The sequence below is a fragment of the Stegostoma tigrinum genome, chromosome 40, assembly GCF_030684315.1.
Source record: "Stegostoma tigrinum isolate sSteTig4 chromosome 40, sSteTig4.hap1, whole genome shotgun sequence".
NCBI lineage: Eukaryota > Metazoa > Chordata > Chondrichthyes > Orectolobiformes > Stegostomatidae > Stegostoma > Stegostoma tigrinum.
Window position 1 is genome coordinate 19878142 of NC_081393.1, and position 17741 is coordinate 19895882.

A 17741-nucleotide genomic window follows, 5' to 3' on the forward strand; every position below is an offset into this window, starting at 1 on the left:
CAGTTGCCCCTGACAGAACAAATTGTCAGGAACATTTTAGTCACCTCTCAAGTTTGCTCACAATAGGGCACTAATCTAGGAAAAAATATAATGAAAATAATGTTCTTGGTGATGAGGACATTTTTATTTCTTTCAACATTGATCATGAAATAGCTCATATTATACAGGGTGAAAACTCTTCAGCTCAAATCATTATCCTTTCTTTGATGCAATTCAATGACGTATGGAAAAATATTTTCTAATTTCCATCATTGCATTGTAGAAAAATCAGAAAAAAATTAATCAAAAGAATGGTGCCACAGGTTGAATGCTTTCTCTTTTAAAAATATACTCAGTGAAGCATGGAATCATTTTGTTTTTGACTCAAATACATGTAGTTTCAAAGGAAATTGTATGAACAGAGTCACTTGTTGATGGCATGAAACAGCCGAAAAATCTATTTAAAGATTTGTGGACAATTATAAGTTCTACTCTAACTCCATTTAAAAGTTTGTTGATAACTCTATCACAGTGGGTTGGATCTTCAACAATGAAGAGGCAGTACAGGAAAGTGACTTTAGTGGTATGGTGTAAAGACATCAAACTCTTTCCCCCTAATATCAGCAAATGGAAGGAGCTACCATGACTACCACTGGTAAACTATTCTGTGCGCCCACAACTCTCTGGGTGAAGAACCTCCCTCTGACATCTCCTTTATACCTTCTTCGTAACACCTTAAAACTATGACCCCTCGTGGCAGTCAATCCTGCCCTGGGGAAAAGTCTCTGGCTATCGACTCTATCCATGCCTCTCGTTACCTTGTACACCTCGATCAGGTCACCTCTCTTCCTCCTTCTCTCCAGAGAGAAAAGTCCGAGCTCAGTCAACCTCTCCTCGTAAGACAAGCCCTCCAGTCCAGGCAGTATCCTGGTAAACCTCCTTTGCACCCTCTCCAAAGCCTCCACATCTTTCTATAATAGGACGACCAGAACTGGACACAATATTCCAATTGTGGTCTCACCAGGATTTTGTAGAGCTGCAGCATAACCTCGCGCCTCTTAAACTCGATCCCCCTGTTAATGAAAGCCAAAACACCATATGCTTTCTCAACAACCTTATCCACCTGGGTGTCAACTTTGAGGGAGCTATGCACTTGAACACCAAGATCCCGCTGTTCCTCCACACTGCCGAGAATCCTGCCTTTAATCCTATATTCAGCATTTAAGTTCGACCTTCCAAAATGCATCACTTCGCATTTATCCAGGTTGAACTCCATCTGCCATTTCCCAGCCTAGCTCTGCATTCTGTCAATGTCTCGCTGAAGCCTGCAATAGCCCTCGATACTATCAATGGCACCTCCAACCTTTGTGTCATCAGCAAACATACTAACCCACCCCTCAACTTCCTCATCCAAGTCATTTATAAAAACTACAAAAAGCAGAGGCCCAAGAACAGAGCCCTGCGGGACACCACTCAGCACTGCCCTCCAGGTAGAATACTTACCATCTACAACCACTCTCTGCCTCCTGTCAGCCAACCAATTCTGAAGCCAGACAGCCAAATCACCCTGTATCCCATGCCTCCTGACTTTATGAATGAGCCTGCAGTGGGGAACCTTATCAAATGCCTTGCTGAAGTCCATGTACACCACATCCACTGCTCGACCCTCATCAACCTGTCTCGTGACTTCCTCAAAGAACTCAATAGGTTTTGTAAGGCATCACCTGCCCCTCTCAAAGCCATGCTGACTCCCTTTAATCATGCTACACTTTTCCAAATAGTCATAAATCCTATTCCTCAGAATTCTTTCCAAAACCTTGCTGACCACAGCCGTAAGACTGACTGGTCTGTAATTTCCAGGGATTTCCCTATTCCCTTTCTTGAAAAGAGGAACAATGTTCGCCTCCCTCCAGTCTTCCGGTACGACTCCCGTGGAGAGTGAGGAAGAAAAGATCTTCGCCAGCGGCTTAGCAACCTCTTTTCTCACTTCCTGGAGCAACCTGGGATGAATCTGGTCTGGCCCTGGGGACTTAGCAATCTTAATGTTTGACAAAATTTCCAGCACATCAACTCCCTCAATCTTGTTTTGTTCAAGCCTGTTCTCCTGCTCCTCAAAGTTCTCATTCACAACAAGGTCCCTTTCCTGAGTGAAAACCGAAGCAAAAAACTCATTTAGGGCTTCCCCTATCTGCTCAGACTCCACGCACAAGTTCCCTACTCTATCCCTGATCGGCCCTACCTTCTCCCTGATCATTCTCTTATTCTTCACGGATGAGTAAAATGTCTTTGGGTTCTCCCTAATCCTTCCTGCCAAGCCTTTTCCGTGCCCCCTCCTGGCCGCCCTCAGTCCACTTTTGAGCTCCTTCCGAGCAAGCCTGTAATCCTCTAAAGCTGTGCTAGACCCTTGCTACCTCCACCTAACATACGCTGCCCTTTTTGATAAGAAGTGCCTCTGTACCCGTCATCTCAGGCTCCTTAGTCTTACCCCTTCTTCCCTGTCTCAGAGGAACAAATTTATACATCACTCGCAACAACTGCTCCTCAAACAGCCTCCACATGTCTGCTGTGCCCTTTCTGTGGAACAATTGCTCCCAATCTGTACTTCCCAACTCCTGCCTAACAGCGTCATAGTTTCCTTTACACCAGTTAAATATCTTCCCCTGGTAACTGCTCCTTTCCCTTTCCATGGCTATGGTAAATGTGAGGCTCTTGCGGTCACTGTCACCAAAGTGTTCTCCCACCACGAGATCTGACACCTGTCCTGCTCATTGCCGAGTACCAAATCCAAAATGGCCTCTCCCCTCGTCGCCTGTCCACATACTGAGTAAGGATACCCTCCTGAACACACCTGACAAAAACGGCTCCATCCAAACCATCTGCACTAAGGAGGTTCCAATCTATATTGGGAAAGTTGAAGTCACCCATAACAACAACGCTGCTACTTTTCAACAATCTGCCGGCCTATGAGTTCTTCGATCTCCCTACTGCTATTTGGGGGTCTGTAGAAAACCCCCAGTGAGGTGACTGCTCCCTTGCTGTTCCTAACTTCCACCCACACTGACTCAGTCGATAAACCTTCCTCGGCAAACTCAGCCCATACCACCTCAGTAGACGAGTCCCCATCAAAAGTTCTTTCAGCCACCGTTATACTGTCCTTGACCAACAAAGCCACACCTCCCCCTCTTTTACCACCTTCCGTCACCTTAATGAAAGATCTAAACCCTGGAACCTGCAACATCCATTCCTAACCCTGCTGTATCCATGTCTCTGAAATGGCCACAACATCAAAGTCCCAGGTACATATCCAAGCTGCAAGCTCACCTACCTTATTCCGGATACTCCTGGCATTAAAGTAGACACACTTCAATCCAGCTTGCTGTCTGCCAGCACACTCCTACGACAGTGAGGTCCTGACCATGTCCTCCCTGCACTCATCCTCCTGTGTACTAGGACTACACCTCAGTTTCCCATCCCCCTTCTGAGCTAGTTTAAATCCACCCGAATAGCACCGGCAAATTTCCCACCCACGATATTAGTGCCCCTCTGGTTCAAGTGGAGGCCGTCCTGTTTGTAGAGGTCCCACCTTCCCCAGAATGAGCCCCAATTGTCCATGTACCTGAAGCCCTCCCTCCTGCACCATCCCTGCAGCCGTGTGTTCAGCTGAAATCTCTCCCTGTTCTTTGCCTCGATATCACGTGGCACGGGTAACAAACCAGAAATAACCACTCTGTTTGTTCTTGCTCTCAGCTTCCACCCTCGCTCCCTGAAATCCTACCTGACATCCCTATCCTCTTTCTACCTATGTCATTGGTGCCTCTGTGGACCACGACTTGGGGCTGGTCACCCTCTACCTTCAGGACCCCAAAGACACCATCCGAGACATCACGGACCCTGGCACCTGGGAGGCAACACACCAACCGTGAGTCTCTTTCGTTCCCGGCAAACCTTCTATCAGTCCCTCTAACTATTGAGTCCCCAATGACTATCGCTCTCTTCCTATCCCCCCTTCCCTTCTGTGCAAGAGGGACAGACTCTGTACCAGAGACCTACACCCTACCTGCATGCCACTGGTAAATCGTTCCCCCCCCCCCCACAGTATCCAAAACGGTATAGTTGTTTTTCGCGGGAACAACCACAGGGGATCCCTGCACTGACTGCTTTTCCCCCCTTCTAACAGTTACCCAGCTTTCTTCACACTTAGGAGTAACTTCTTCCCTGAAACTCTTGTTTATCACTGACTCTGCCTCCCGAATGATCCGAAGTTCATCCAGCTCCCGCTCCAGTTCCCTAACGTGGTCTTGGAGGAGCAAGAGTTGGGTGCACTTCCTGCAGATGTATTTGGATGGGACACTAATGGCGTCCCTCACCTATACATCATGCAGGAGGAACATCCCTCTACCTGCACTGCCATCCCTGCTAATCCCCTAAACAGAAAGTGGAAAAAAAAGAAGCCTACCTTGATTTGTCCCTGGTGTATAAGGTTGGGGAGGTGGATGGGTGGGAGGCCCTACAAGGGTTGGGTCTTGGGTTTAGACAACGATCACTTATGTAGCTGAGGGATGAAAAAAAATGTCACTCCCTTCCCAGAAACCTCTGCTCCGCGGTGCTGCTGATCGAGGTAAGCTTTTTAAAGATTCAAAAGCTCTGACTCACCGGCTTCCCGACAGGCTCCTGGTCCAAGCTCCCACTCGCGCCGCTGCTGCAACCAGAAATGGAGCTAGTCATTAATTCAGGAAGCAGCATGGAGGAAACGCCCCTGTCTGTATCAATGGCTGAGGTGAAGATGATGAAGAGCTTGAAGTTTCTTGGAGTGAATATCACCAACAATCTTCTGGCCTGTCCACATTGGTGCTGCAGTCAAGAAAGCACACCAATGATTCTACTGCCTCGGAAGGCTTAGGAAATTTGGCATGTCCACAAAGACTCTTTCCAATTCTTATAGTTGGTGTCTGGATGCACAACAGCTTGGTACAGCAGATGCTGTGTCCAAGACCGCAAGGAATTGCAGAGAATTGTGAACGCAGCCAAGTCCATCACGAAAACCAGCATTCCTTCCATTGACTCGGTATGCGTTTCCTGCTGACTTGGAAAAGCAGCCAGCATAATCAAAGACCCCTCCCACCCCTTTAACTCTCTTCCACACTCTTCTGTCGTGCAGACAAAACACAAGTTTGAAAATCTGACACCTGATTGAAGAATAGCCTTTTCCCTATGGTTATAGACTTTGGAATATTTTAAAGTTACTCTTTTTCTGCACGTTCTCTGTAGCTGCTTTCTGTTCTGTTCACCTGATATACTTATGTAAGGTATGATTTCCCTATATGGCACACAAAACAGTACTTTTCATTGTATCTTGGTTCATGTGACAGTAATAAATCAAATCCAAAACTAAGGAATATCTCGGGGCAGTCATATCCCTGTTACCGAGAGAAAATACATATAAAAACTTGGGAAGACAATGACGTAGTGATATTAATACTGAACTATTAATCTGGAAATGCAGATATTGCACTCAAAGCAACTGATTTGAAATAAATTGAATTCAAGATATTAGATTGGCTTTTATTCAAATTAACTAATTAAAAGTCTCATGATGAAACCATTACTAATTGTCATTAACTCCCATTTGGTTTGCCAGTGTGTTTCTTTGGGAATGAGATTTGCGGTGATTAATACTCTAATGTGTGACTGCAATTCTGCGGCAATGTAATTGACTCATAGTTGCCCCTCTGAAATGGCCAAGCAATCTGCTCATTTTGATTGTACCACTACAAAGCCTCAAAAAAAAATAAGCCAGACAGACCATCTGGCATTGAGCTAGAATCTGAAACAAGAACAACAAACTTGGACCTGTCAATGCTGCAAAGCCCTCTTTACCACACCATCATCTGCAGGATCATTCCAAAATTTGGACATGGTCATAACGTACCATCACCATTTGTTCAGGGGAAGTAGCACAGTTGAGTACAGTCAGGGGGGAGTTGCCCTAGGAGTCTTCAAAATTGACTCCTGACACCATGAAATGTCATGGCATCAGATAAAGCATGGGTAAGGAAATTTCCTACTGGTATCAAAAACCACGTAGAACTGAGCAAAACGTCTTCATCAAGCGAGAACCATTTATTAAAATGCGTAGTGAGATATACTTGCTAGTATTAACCATAAATGATTCAGCATTTAATAAAATACTGGAATTAAATGAGTTATTGAACGTTTTTTGTCTTAGCAATGAGGTTTCCATTAACTGAGATTTAACATAGATCACAGGTTCAGTAAAGGTGCATACTTAAATGCTACAGTAGTTCACTATTTTACAAAGTGGAACAGGGAAGTTTTTTTTTAATTCCAGCATGACTAATATTGACAACCACTTTCTATCTAATTTGAAGCTGTTCAGCAGAAACACAAGGAGGCTCTTCAGATACAAACTGAAACAATGCTAGTAGCCCCAATTCTAATAAAGGAGAAGGTGAAGACATTCCAGCTAGTTGATCAATACACTGAGCTAACGCTCATTTCTGCTGTCCGAAACAGGACACTTGTAGAGCATGAACTGCTAGCAAGAGGCCGAGACCATGACGAGTGGAGAGAAAAACATCTCCAGAGTGAACTGGAAAAAATACGAATTGATCACTTGTTCCAGAGCAGTTTTTCCTGGGTAGGATTTTTGTACCAGAAAGTAAAGAACTTATTTTGGCAATCCAGTTCAGGGAGTTCAGCAGTGGTGAGTGGAGTCCCAGGGATTGGGAAAACGACAATGGTGCAGAAGATTGTTTATGACTGGGCTGTTGGCATAATATACCCACACTTTCAGTTTGTTTTCAGCTTTAAATTCCGGGACTTAAACACTATTAACGGCAGGATTAACCTGAGGAATCTGATACTGGATCAGTATTCCTACTTCGGGAATGTTCTGGGAGAGCTCTGGAAGAACCCAGAGGGTTTGCTGTTTATATTCGATGGTTTGGATGAATTCAAGGACAGAATCAATTTTTCTGACAATCAGAGAAGCACAAAACCTCAGTATATGTGCACAGATCCTGAATGCTGGTGTGAAGTGTCTGACATTGTGTACAGTTTAATCCAACACAAGCTGCTCCCAGGATGTTCAGTGTTAGTAACTACTCGTCCCACCGCATTGCACTTATTGGAAAAGGCTGAGATCAGTGTCTGGGCTGAAATCATGGGCTTTGTTGGTGATGAGCGGAAGGAATATTTCAACAATTATTTTAAAGATCAAAATGTGGCTGCAGCTGTTTTCAGATATGTGAAGGAGAATGAGATCATGTACACCATGTGCTATAACCCTTCGTACTGCTGGATCCTTGCCCTGTCACTGGGTCCCTTCTTCACACAAAGAGACAGGAGACAGAAGCATGTTCCCAAGACCATCACCCAACTATATGCCTACTATATTTACAACATTCTGGAAAACCATGGCCGAGAGATTGAAAACCCCCGTGATGTGTTACTGAAGCTTGGTGAGATGGCCTTCACAGGAGTTTCTGAGAAGAAGATTGTGTTTACAAATGAAGACTTGATCCAGTACAATCTGCAACCCTCCCAGTTCCTGTCTGGGTTCCTGATGGAACTGTTGGAGAGACATGATTCTGTTCACAGTGTAGTTTATACATTCCCACACCTCACCATCCAAGAATTCGTAGCTGCACTTGCACAGTTCCTTACTTCAAATTCTGGGGACATGCAAAAAATTCTCAGTGATGCACACAGAATGGAAGATGGGCGGTTTGAGATATATCTTCGTTTTGTTATTGGCCTTTCTTCTCCTCAGTCAGCCAAGCCCCTGACAAAGGTTCTTGGTCCATTTTGTTGCAAGATAATCTGTCAAGTGATTGATTGGGTGAAAGAGGTGATTGGGGAACAGATTAGAAACTCAGCAAGTAAACTTGACCAAAGAAACCTCTTGAACACATTGCACTACATGTTTGAGTCTCAGAATAAGAAACTGCTGCAGGAAATTATGGAATCTGCAGAAAAACTTAAATTGTGTGATTTGAGACTGACACCGGTTGACTATCTGGTCCTGTCTCATGTCATTGATTCCTGTGATTCAATAAGACACCTCGACATGCAGAATTGTTATATCCAGTATGAAGGACTGCAGCGGCTGAATCCCGTACTCCACAAATGTCGTGTGTTGAGGTAATGATTATTTTCCCCCTATCTATTCAGCAAATTATTGAAAAGTCATGTTTTGACTGAATTCTCTGGGTACAGGCCTTAGTTCCTTAGACCCCAAGATTGTGAGGCTGCACCTTCCAAACCTCTAACCTTTTCCATATAGAAGGATAAGGGCAGCAGATACTTGGGAACACCACACCCTGCAAGTTCCACTCCGAGCCACTCACCATCCTTCATTGTTGCTGGGTCAGAACCCTGGAATTCTCTCCCTTAGGGTATTGTGGGTCAACCTAAAGCAGTGGACTGCAGTGGTTCAAGAAGGCAGCTTCCCAGCATCTTCTCAAGGGCAACAATGGAGGAGCAGTAAAGTGCTGGCCCAGCAGCAATGTCCACATCCCATGAGTGAATAATTATGAAATTCTAGATCGGCTAAGCCAGAAAGCCACCAAAAGTAAATAAGTGGATAGCTTGGGGGAAACCTCAATACTGTGGTGCTCGAGGCTACCCTGAGATGAGAGTGAGAGAGAGATTGTCTGGGAGGCACATTAGAAAGATAGTGGTGTTGAATGATTCAGTATTTCACATTCTAGATTATGGCAAGGTCAAGAGACCAGTGTGGTCTGTTACCTTCTGGATACAAGGATTCAGGATATAACATAAAGATGTTTGGAAAGGGAGTGTGAAGAATCAGTGGTTGTGTTTCATATGGGAGCCAATAACATGGAGAGGACTTGCACAATCAGTTTCAGGAGTTAAGGAGTAGATTAAAATGCAGGACCGCTGGGTATTAATCTCAGAAATATTACCTACGCCATGAATTTCACCATTTAGGCAAAGGCAGATCAGGGAGGTAAATGTGTGGCCTGAGGGATGATATGGGGACAAGATGGGGTGGTGGGGAATTGGGTTCAGATTTTTGGGACTTTGGGATCAGTCTTGGAAAAGGAAAAAAACTGCTCAGAAGAGATTGGCTTCACTGGACCAGAAATGGAAGTAATCCTATGGCTGAGAGAGTGAATAATGTGGGTGTGGATTTAAACTTGTAAGGCAGCAGATGGATTGACCAATGCTTTGAAAGTACCAGTGAAGGCAAAAAAGAGAGAAGATGGGAACAGGAAAAGGGAAGTCATAGAAGATTGAGTGTTAACAGTGGGCAAGAGAGGAGGCCAGGGTTAACTTGTATGTATGTAAATGCACGGAGTATTGTGAACAAAATTAAGAAAGTGGAAGCAGCAATTACTTGAGGTCAATTGACCGATTAGCGTTGACAAGTCAGAACAGGACTGGGTACTTAATCTGGATTAGAAGATTTTTCATAGCAATTGTGCTTATAACGGGAGGAGGTGCAGAAATCTTGGTTAGAGTTAACATCGTAACCTTTGAATAAGATGCAGTTCCTGCTTGAGAATGTTTATGTTTGGAGGTGGCCTTGTTGCGTACTTATTATAGACCTCCAAATAGTGGGAGGAAAGTAGAAGCGAGCATTCGTAGTTAGATTATAGAGACAAATAGAGTTGTGATTTTTGGTGATTTCGTTTACCAAAGGGTAGACTGGGAAAAAGGTAGAGTATAGGCCACAGATGGGGAGAAGTTTCTGCCATGTGTGCAGAAGAACTTTCTCGAACAGTAAATTTCCAGTCATATTTGGGAGGGTGCTGTGCTGACTCTGGTCCAAGGAACTGAGACAGGTCAAGTGGACAGTATCAGACTGGGGTGTATTTAGGTAATAGTGATCATAATATGATAAGATTCAATATTAAGTTGGAAATGATGAAAAACCAGTCAAGGTAGAAAATTGCAGACTTTAGGGGTCTAAAAGTTGAACCGGAGCTAGTTGATTGGAAGCACACTTTGGTGAATAAAATAGTGGATCAGAAATGGGAGAATTTCAAAGGGAGATGAATAACGTGTAAGCTAGGCTCATACCCATGAGAAATGAATGAGGTATCCAATCTACAGTACCTTGAATAACAAAGAATATTGTTGAGAAAATAAGAAAAAAAGGCATGTGCTCCATACTACAATGATAAAAGCAACAGAAATCAGGAAGAATATCTCAAAGTCTAAGATGTGAATAAGGAAGGCTGAAAGGAAGCATGAGAAATGGATTTTAGGCTGAACTAAAACAAATTGTGAAATGTCCTTCAAATACATTAATAAAAGATGAGTGAAGGGTAGAAAGGGGCCCATAAACAGTAAGCAGGGTCAGCTACTCACTGAAGCAAAAGGTAAAGAGGTATGAATACTTTGTCTTGTTCCAATTTGGTAAAGACAGAACAATGTCTCTTGAGCAACTGAGCAGTACACTGATAGATAAATAAGAGATTCTGTAAAGGCTGTCGGCTGTTCAGGTAGAGAATGGGATACAGCCTAAGTTGCAGTGAACAATGTTGACAGGGTAAAGAAGTATATTCTGTTTCCACTAGTTGATGTGTCGGTAACAATTTCAACACTGACATCAAGACAGCTAGGAGTGAGATGGGGAGAAACTTCACTCTTCAGAGACGATTTGGAATATGCTGCCTGGGAGAGTGGTGGAGGCAGATTCTGTAGAAGAATTGAAAAGAAACTGGATGTTTATTTGAAAGTGATTCATTTAAAGGGCTATAGAGATAGGGTTGGAGAATGGGATTAGATGGTTAGATGGGTAGCTTTTTCAGGAGCTGGTACATACACAGTCGAAAGACCTCCTTCAGTACTGTAAAATTCTATAATTCTAATTCGTAATTTTGTGATGCATAAAAATCCATTACTAATTCCTTTGGGTAGGAGAATCTAAAATGGACACTTGTGAACTTTAAGGAATATTTTGGTCTATTGCACAAAAATCTCAGATTTATACAATAGCAAGAAAAATGCAAAATTCCTCAAACTTTAGAAGTTATTGCTTGTTAAGATCTAATATATTAATTTTGACATCAGCAAGTCAAAATAGGCTGAGGCCATTTGAGGGATTTAAAAACTGCATTTATTTGATAATTTCTGAACATCTAGAAAGTTGTGTAGAATTATATTGTTTGCGAGTGCCAGGAAAAGCCACCCATTATCTTTTTAAGAGATAGTAGGAACTGCCGATGCTGGAGAACCTGAGATAACAAAGTGTAGAGCTGGATGAACACAGCAGGCCAAGCAGCATCAGAGGAGCAGGAAAGCTGACGTTTTGGGTGGAGGCCCTTCTTCATCTTCTTCACCTCACTCATCTCACTCCTAGTCTCTTGATGTCAGTGTTGAAATTGTTACTGACACATCAACTAGTGGAAACAGAATATCCTTCTTTACCCTGAAGAAGGGTCTAGACCCGAAACGTCAGCTTTCCTGCTCCTCTGATGCTGCTTGGCCTGCTGTGTTCATCCAGCTCTGTGCTTTGTTATCTCATTATCTTTTTAAACTCTTTTTAATGCATTTGCAATATCCACGACAAACAAGTACCGTCCAGTTCTGAAAAAGTGTCGTGCTGAATTCTAAATGTTAACTCTTTCTCTCTCTCCCTCTCCTCTCTCTCTTCTCTATAGTAGCTGCCAGACCTACTGAGTTACTCCAGCATTTCCTGTTATTTCGGATTTCCAGCATCTACAGTAAATTGCTGTGATTTAAGTTTCATCCAAGGCTTGATTTTAATTTGTTTCTAACTCTCATGCTTAGATTAAGTTTTAATGAATTTGGAGATTCAGGAGTGAAATTACTCTCTGCAGCTCTGAGGAATCCTGACTGTAAAATAGAAGAACTGAGGTAAGTTAAGAGATTTGTGAGATTGTTTGTTTACTAAAAACTGGATGCTGGATGAAGTGCACTGTATCTGCACATGCAAACATATGAATTAGGGGCAGGAGTTGTCCATTAGGGTCTACAGGCCTGCCCATCATAAGAGCATGGCTGATGTGATTGTGTGCTTTCAACAGCACATTTCCTCCTCTGTCATAACCGTTGTGTCCCTCATCAGATGAGATCCATCTATCTCTCCCTCAAAAATATTCACTGACACTTTGGCCACTGCTTTCTAGAGTCCAGAGTCATGCAGTATAGAAGCAGATCCTTCAGTCCAACCAGTCCATGCCGTACATAATCCCAAACTAAACTGGTGCCACGTGCCTGCTCCTGGCTCATATTCCTCCAAACCTTTCCTATTTTTGTACTTATCCAAATGTTGTTTTAATGTTGTAATTGTACTTGCATCCACCACTGCCTCAGGAAATTCATTCCACTCGTGGTGCATCCTGTGTGTAAATATTGCCTCTTACATATTTTTTAAATCTCTCTCTTCTCGGCGTAATGTGACCCCTAGTCTTGACATTTCCCATCTTACGGAAAAGACAACTACCATCAACTTGATCTATACCCCTCATTATTTTATAAACAGGTTACCTCTCAACCTCCTATGCTCCAGTAAGAAACATTCCAGGCTATCCAGCCTTTCTTTATAAATGAAACCTTCTACAGCTGGCAACGTCCTAGTAAATCTCTTCTGAACCCTATCCAGCTTGACAGTATTCTTCCTACAACTGGATGACCAGAACTGGACACAGAATTCCAGAAGAGGCCTCACTAATATCCTATAGAACCTTAATATGATTTCCCAACTCCTATAACTCAAAGGACTCTATTCCCTCTTTATTCATGTACCCATCTAGGTGCCTCTTAAATATCTTCAATGTGCCCACTTCCACCATCTCTTTTGGGAATGCGTTCCAGGCTACTACCACTCGGTGTAAAAACATTTCCCTCGCACATCTCCCTCAGTCTCTCCCCCTCTGAACTTGAACTTTGTGGCCCTTTGTAACTGAAACTTCAACCCTGGGGAAAAAGCCTCTGGCTATCCACCCTATGTACATTTCTCATAATTTTGTAGACCTCTATCAGGCCTCCCTTCAGCCACCATCTTTCCAGTGAAAAAAATTCTCATCTTTTTAACCTTTCCTCATAGACAATGCCCTGGAGACCAGGCAACACCCAGGTGAACCTTCTCTGTACTCTGTCCGAAGCTTCCACGTCTTCTGGTAGTATGGTGACCAAAACTGCGCACAATATTCCAAATGCGGCCTAACGAGGGTTTTATATAGCTGTGAAACAAGGTGTACAGCTGGATGAGCACAGCAGGCAAACCAGCATCAGAGGAGCAGGAAAGCTGACATTTCGGGCCTAGACCCTTCTTCAGAATGCAATGTGTTTTACCAACTCTTGTACTCCATGCTCCGGGTGATGAAGGCAAGCATGTCAAATGCCTTGTTAATCACCTTGACTACCTGTGTTTCTACTTTCAGGGAACTGTGGACCTGCATACCCAGATTCATCTGAATGTTAGTGTTCCTGAAGGTTCTTCCATTTCGCAGCCCATCGACCCATTTAGTCAAGATCCCTTTGTAATTTTAGAAAACCTTCACTGCCTACAGTGTTACCAGTTTTGGTGCCATCTGCAAACTTGCTAACCATCGAAATCGTTTATGTAAATGACAAACAAAAGCAGACCGAGAACTGATCCTTGTGAAACACTGCTGGTCACAGACCTCCAGTCGGAAACCAACCCCCCAACAATACTCTCTCTCTCTCTCTCTCCTGCTGTTAAGCCAATTATGTATCCAACTGGCAACTTCACCCTGAATCTCATGTGACCTAAATTTACCAATTAGCCTACCATGCAGAACCTTCTGAGGAAATGAGTTCGAAAGAATCATGACCCTCTGAGAGAGGTAAAATCCCTCCTTTCCATCTTAACCGAGAGACCCCTTATTTTTAATCTCTATGCCTTTTTCTCCACGAGGAGAAACATTCTTTTAGCATACGCCCTGTCAATTTCCTCAGGCTATAAAATGTTTCAATTAGTTCACCTTTAATTCTTGTAACCTCCAATGGATGCAGGTCCAGCCTCTCCAACCTTTCATCATAAAGTCAAGTGAATCTTCTCTGAACTGTTTGTAAATCATTTGCATCCTTTCTGTAAATAAAAGGCCAAAACTGCATCTATTACTCCAGATGTGTCTCACCAATGTTCTATACAAGTCTAGCATAACATTTCTACTTCTACAATCCACTCCCCTTGCAACGACCAGCATTCCATTTGCTACCTTTCACTTGCTCTTATTGCATCCTACCTTTATGAAGTTGATGTATCAGGGAACTCTAAATCCTCATATGTCAGAGTTCTGTAATCTATCATTTAAATAATATATGCCCCCAATCTATTTCTCCTGCTGAAGTTCACATTTACCCACATTACACTCCATCTGCCAATTTTTTGCACACTTATTAACTTGCCTTTGTCTGTATCTCCTAGCAACTTTCTTAGGTCCAAATCTCTATTATCAGCAAACGGCCATACTTTTGATTCCTTCATCTAAATCATTAATGCAAGCTGAACATTTGAGAACCTGAAGCACTTATCCCAATCAAAATCTATTAATCATACCATGCGAACCCAAAAATGATGCTTCATGCCTATTCTGTTTGCTGAGTCATAACTAATTCTTTATCCATGCTCATATATTACAACAACCTCTTGTATTGCAGTTTAATCTTTTGCTGTAATGCCTTGTCCAATATCTTTTGGAAGTCTGAGTACAGCCATCTACAGTTTTGTCTTTATCTGTGCTTAATTGATTAGACTATTTGAGAAAAGAACAAAGTCATCCTCATTGTCTGGTGTCACATGTGGGCAGGGCCAAGTAAGGACCTCACATTTCCTTCCGTAAAGGGTATTGGTGAACCGGATTGTTGGGTGCACAGCAGCCAGTCCAGGGTCAATGATGAATCAGTCGCAGAGATCTACAGATGTGATTTTCCAACGATCACCAGTAGACCAGCTCATTATTGAATTCAAATTTCTCTCTGTCATGGTGAGATTCAAACCCCCGAGTCCCCAGAACATTGGCCTGGGCTTCTGGTTGCTTGTCCAGTGACTACGCTACTGCCTCCCTCCTAAATTCTACTGAACAATGCATTATTCATACAATTATAAGATTCTGCCTAAATTCATGACTTCTAGAACAAAGTCATCTCTTTCTCTTCTACCAATTTCATCTGTAACAGATTTGCCCTTTCACCTTTCCTAGCTAGCTAGCTCCTAAATATCTTCAACCTTTTGAAGGTTTTGCTATGGTTTCTGTATCGATTCAGATACAGTACATTATTAAAAGTATAATGATGATTTTAATAGACGTTCGGCGGTTACTCTCACTGATGCGATTTTTCTTTGTCTGCTGCACCATCTCCTCCACTGTAACCACCCCAACTACCCTTCTCTTTCCTGCTTTTCTCTTCAGCCTGGAGGAAAACAACCTGACGGATTCTTGTGCTGGAGATCTTGCCTTTGCACTCAACGTGAACAGGTCGCTGACTGTGCTGTATCTGGGTAATAACAAACTGGGAGATTCTGGATTGAAATTACTGTCTGTAGCTCTGAGGAACCCTAACTGTAAAATACAGAAATTGCAGTAAGTACTAAACTCAGCCTGTGTTTGTAATATCTAATTGTCTGACAGTCTACATATTTTTTCCTTTCAATAATAGCATTATTGACAAACGCTAGGATTTATCTGGATCCATACTGTCTTTCAATTCCAGCTTGGCTGATGACGGTCTCTCAGCTTCTTGTGTCGAGGACCTCATCTCTGTTCTCAGTACAAACCAGTCACTGACAAGTTTGGACATGAGTAATAACAAGCTGAATGATTCAGGAGTGAAACTGTTGTCTGCAGCTTTGAGGAACCCAGACTGTATAATACACGAATTGATGTAAGTACCTGATTGTGAGATTGGGGTTCTCATAACTAGACACCTGACACCACCTCATTAAATCATTAATGCTATGAATAAATGCAGCGTTGTTTTTAGTCAGTGCTATTCATAAACATTGCCATCAGTAATTGTTTTAATACACGCTATCTTATTGGTAGTATGAAGCATATTCCTACTAAGAAGGATCAGTAACAGTGTTATTAATAAGCTTTGAGATACTCATTTAAATGAACTGTCTTTCTTGATTGTCAGACTGAAAGAAGTTGGTCTCACAACCTCTTGTGCCGACGATCTAGCTTCAACTCTCAGTGCAAGCCCGGCACTGACCATTCTAAACCTGGGTTATAATAAACTGGGGGATTCAGGAGTAAAAGCACTGTCTGAAGTTCTGGGCAATCCCAACTGTAAAGTACAGAAATTGCGGTACGTACCAGTCTGAGATTTATTTTGAGGTTGAGAACCGGACTGTTATTTTTAGTCTCAGTAAGAGTGCTCGCACTAAGCACGATCTATGCAATGTTCAATAACAGCATGATTACTGATAATGTAGAGGATATTATTTTCAGTGAGTAATAAAGCACTTCTGGAGCTATATTTTATCTCTTATTCCAACATTGGTATTAATTTCAAATTGGGAACGCAGAATTGCTATCTTCAGACATTAGAAATTACTGTTATGAGGCAGCAAGTTAATTAACTATCTCCAAGATTTCTGGTCAGATAGTATCATAGAATAAAGCAGGAAACAGACCCTTCAGTCCATCCAGCCCATGCCGAACATAATCCTAAACTAAACTAATCCCACCTGCCTGCTGCTGACCCATATCCCTCCAAACCTTTCCTGTTCATATATTTATCCAAGTATCTTTTCAAACTCATGCTGTAGTATCCCTACAACGTGGAAGCAGGCTATTTGGCCCATCACGTCCATACCCGTCCAAAGAGCATCCCTTCCCACTATCCTAAAGCCCTGCATTTCCCATCACCAATCCAACTAACCTGCACATCTTTGGATTGTGGGAGGAAACCAGAGCACCCATAGAAAACGCATGCAGACATGAGGAGAAAGTGTAAACTCCACAAAGACAGTTGCCTGAGGGTGAAATTGAACCCGGGTTCCTGGCGCTGTGAGGCAGCAATACTAACCACTGAACTACCATGCCTCCCACTTCTTCAGGAAGTTCATTCCACATGTGAACCACGGTCTGAGTTTTTGAAAAAAAAATTGCCTCTTGCCGCCTTTCACCTCTCTCCTCTTACCTTGAAGTAGCCCATTCTAGGGAAAAGACAACTACTGTTAACTCTATCTACACCCTTCATCATTTTATAAACTTCTATAAAGTTGCCTCTCAACCTCCTATGCTCCATGAAAAACGTCCCAGCCTGGCCAGCGTTTCTTTTTTGGTCAAACCCTCCATCCTGACCACATTCTGGTAAATCTCTTCTGAACCCTCTCCAGCTTAATAATATCTTTCCTATAACTGGGTGACCAAAACTGGACACAGTATTTCAGGAGAGGCCTCACCCAATGTCCTGTACAACCCCAACATGATTTGCCAACTCCTATACTTTGAATAATGAAGGCAAGCTCATCAAATGCCTTTGTAACCACCTCATCTTTATGTGACGCAAACTTCAAAGAATTATGTACCTGCACCCCTCAGTCTCTCTGTTCTACAGCACGACCCAAGGCCCTACCACTGTAAACTCTACCCTTGTCTACCAAAATGCAGCACTTGCATTTATCCAGATTGAACTCCATCTGCCGTTTTTCAGTCCATTGATTCATTTGATCAAGATCCCTTTGTAATTTTAGAAAACCTTCTTCATGGCCTACAATGCCACCAATTTTGGTGTCGTATGCAAACTTACTAATCATGCCTTCTATATTC

At 42.8% G+C, this 17741-nt stretch overlaps 1 protein-coding gene across 3 annotated transcripts in view; it reads left to right on the top strand.

Moving 5' to 3' along the window:
- The window catches only part of LOC125461497 (NACHT, LRR and PYD domains-containing protein 3-like), a 98822-nt gene that overhangs the window by 66459 nt on the left and 14622 nt on the right, over window positions 1-17741 (top strand). For all 3 annotated transcript variants that reach the window (XM_048550347.2, XM_048550348.2, XM_048550349.2), the window contains 5 exons: window positions 6369-8142; window positions 11764-11850; window positions 15375-15545; window positions 15676-15846; window positions 16102-16272. In XM_048550347.2, coding sequence (XP_048406304.2) covers window positions 6369-8142; window positions 11764-11850; window positions 15375-15545; window positions 15676-15846; window positions 16102-16272 — 2374 coding nt within the window. The remainder of the gene's footprint in view (window positions 1-6368; window positions 8143-11763; window positions 11851-15374; window positions 15546-15675; window positions 15847-16101; window positions 16273-17741) is intronic.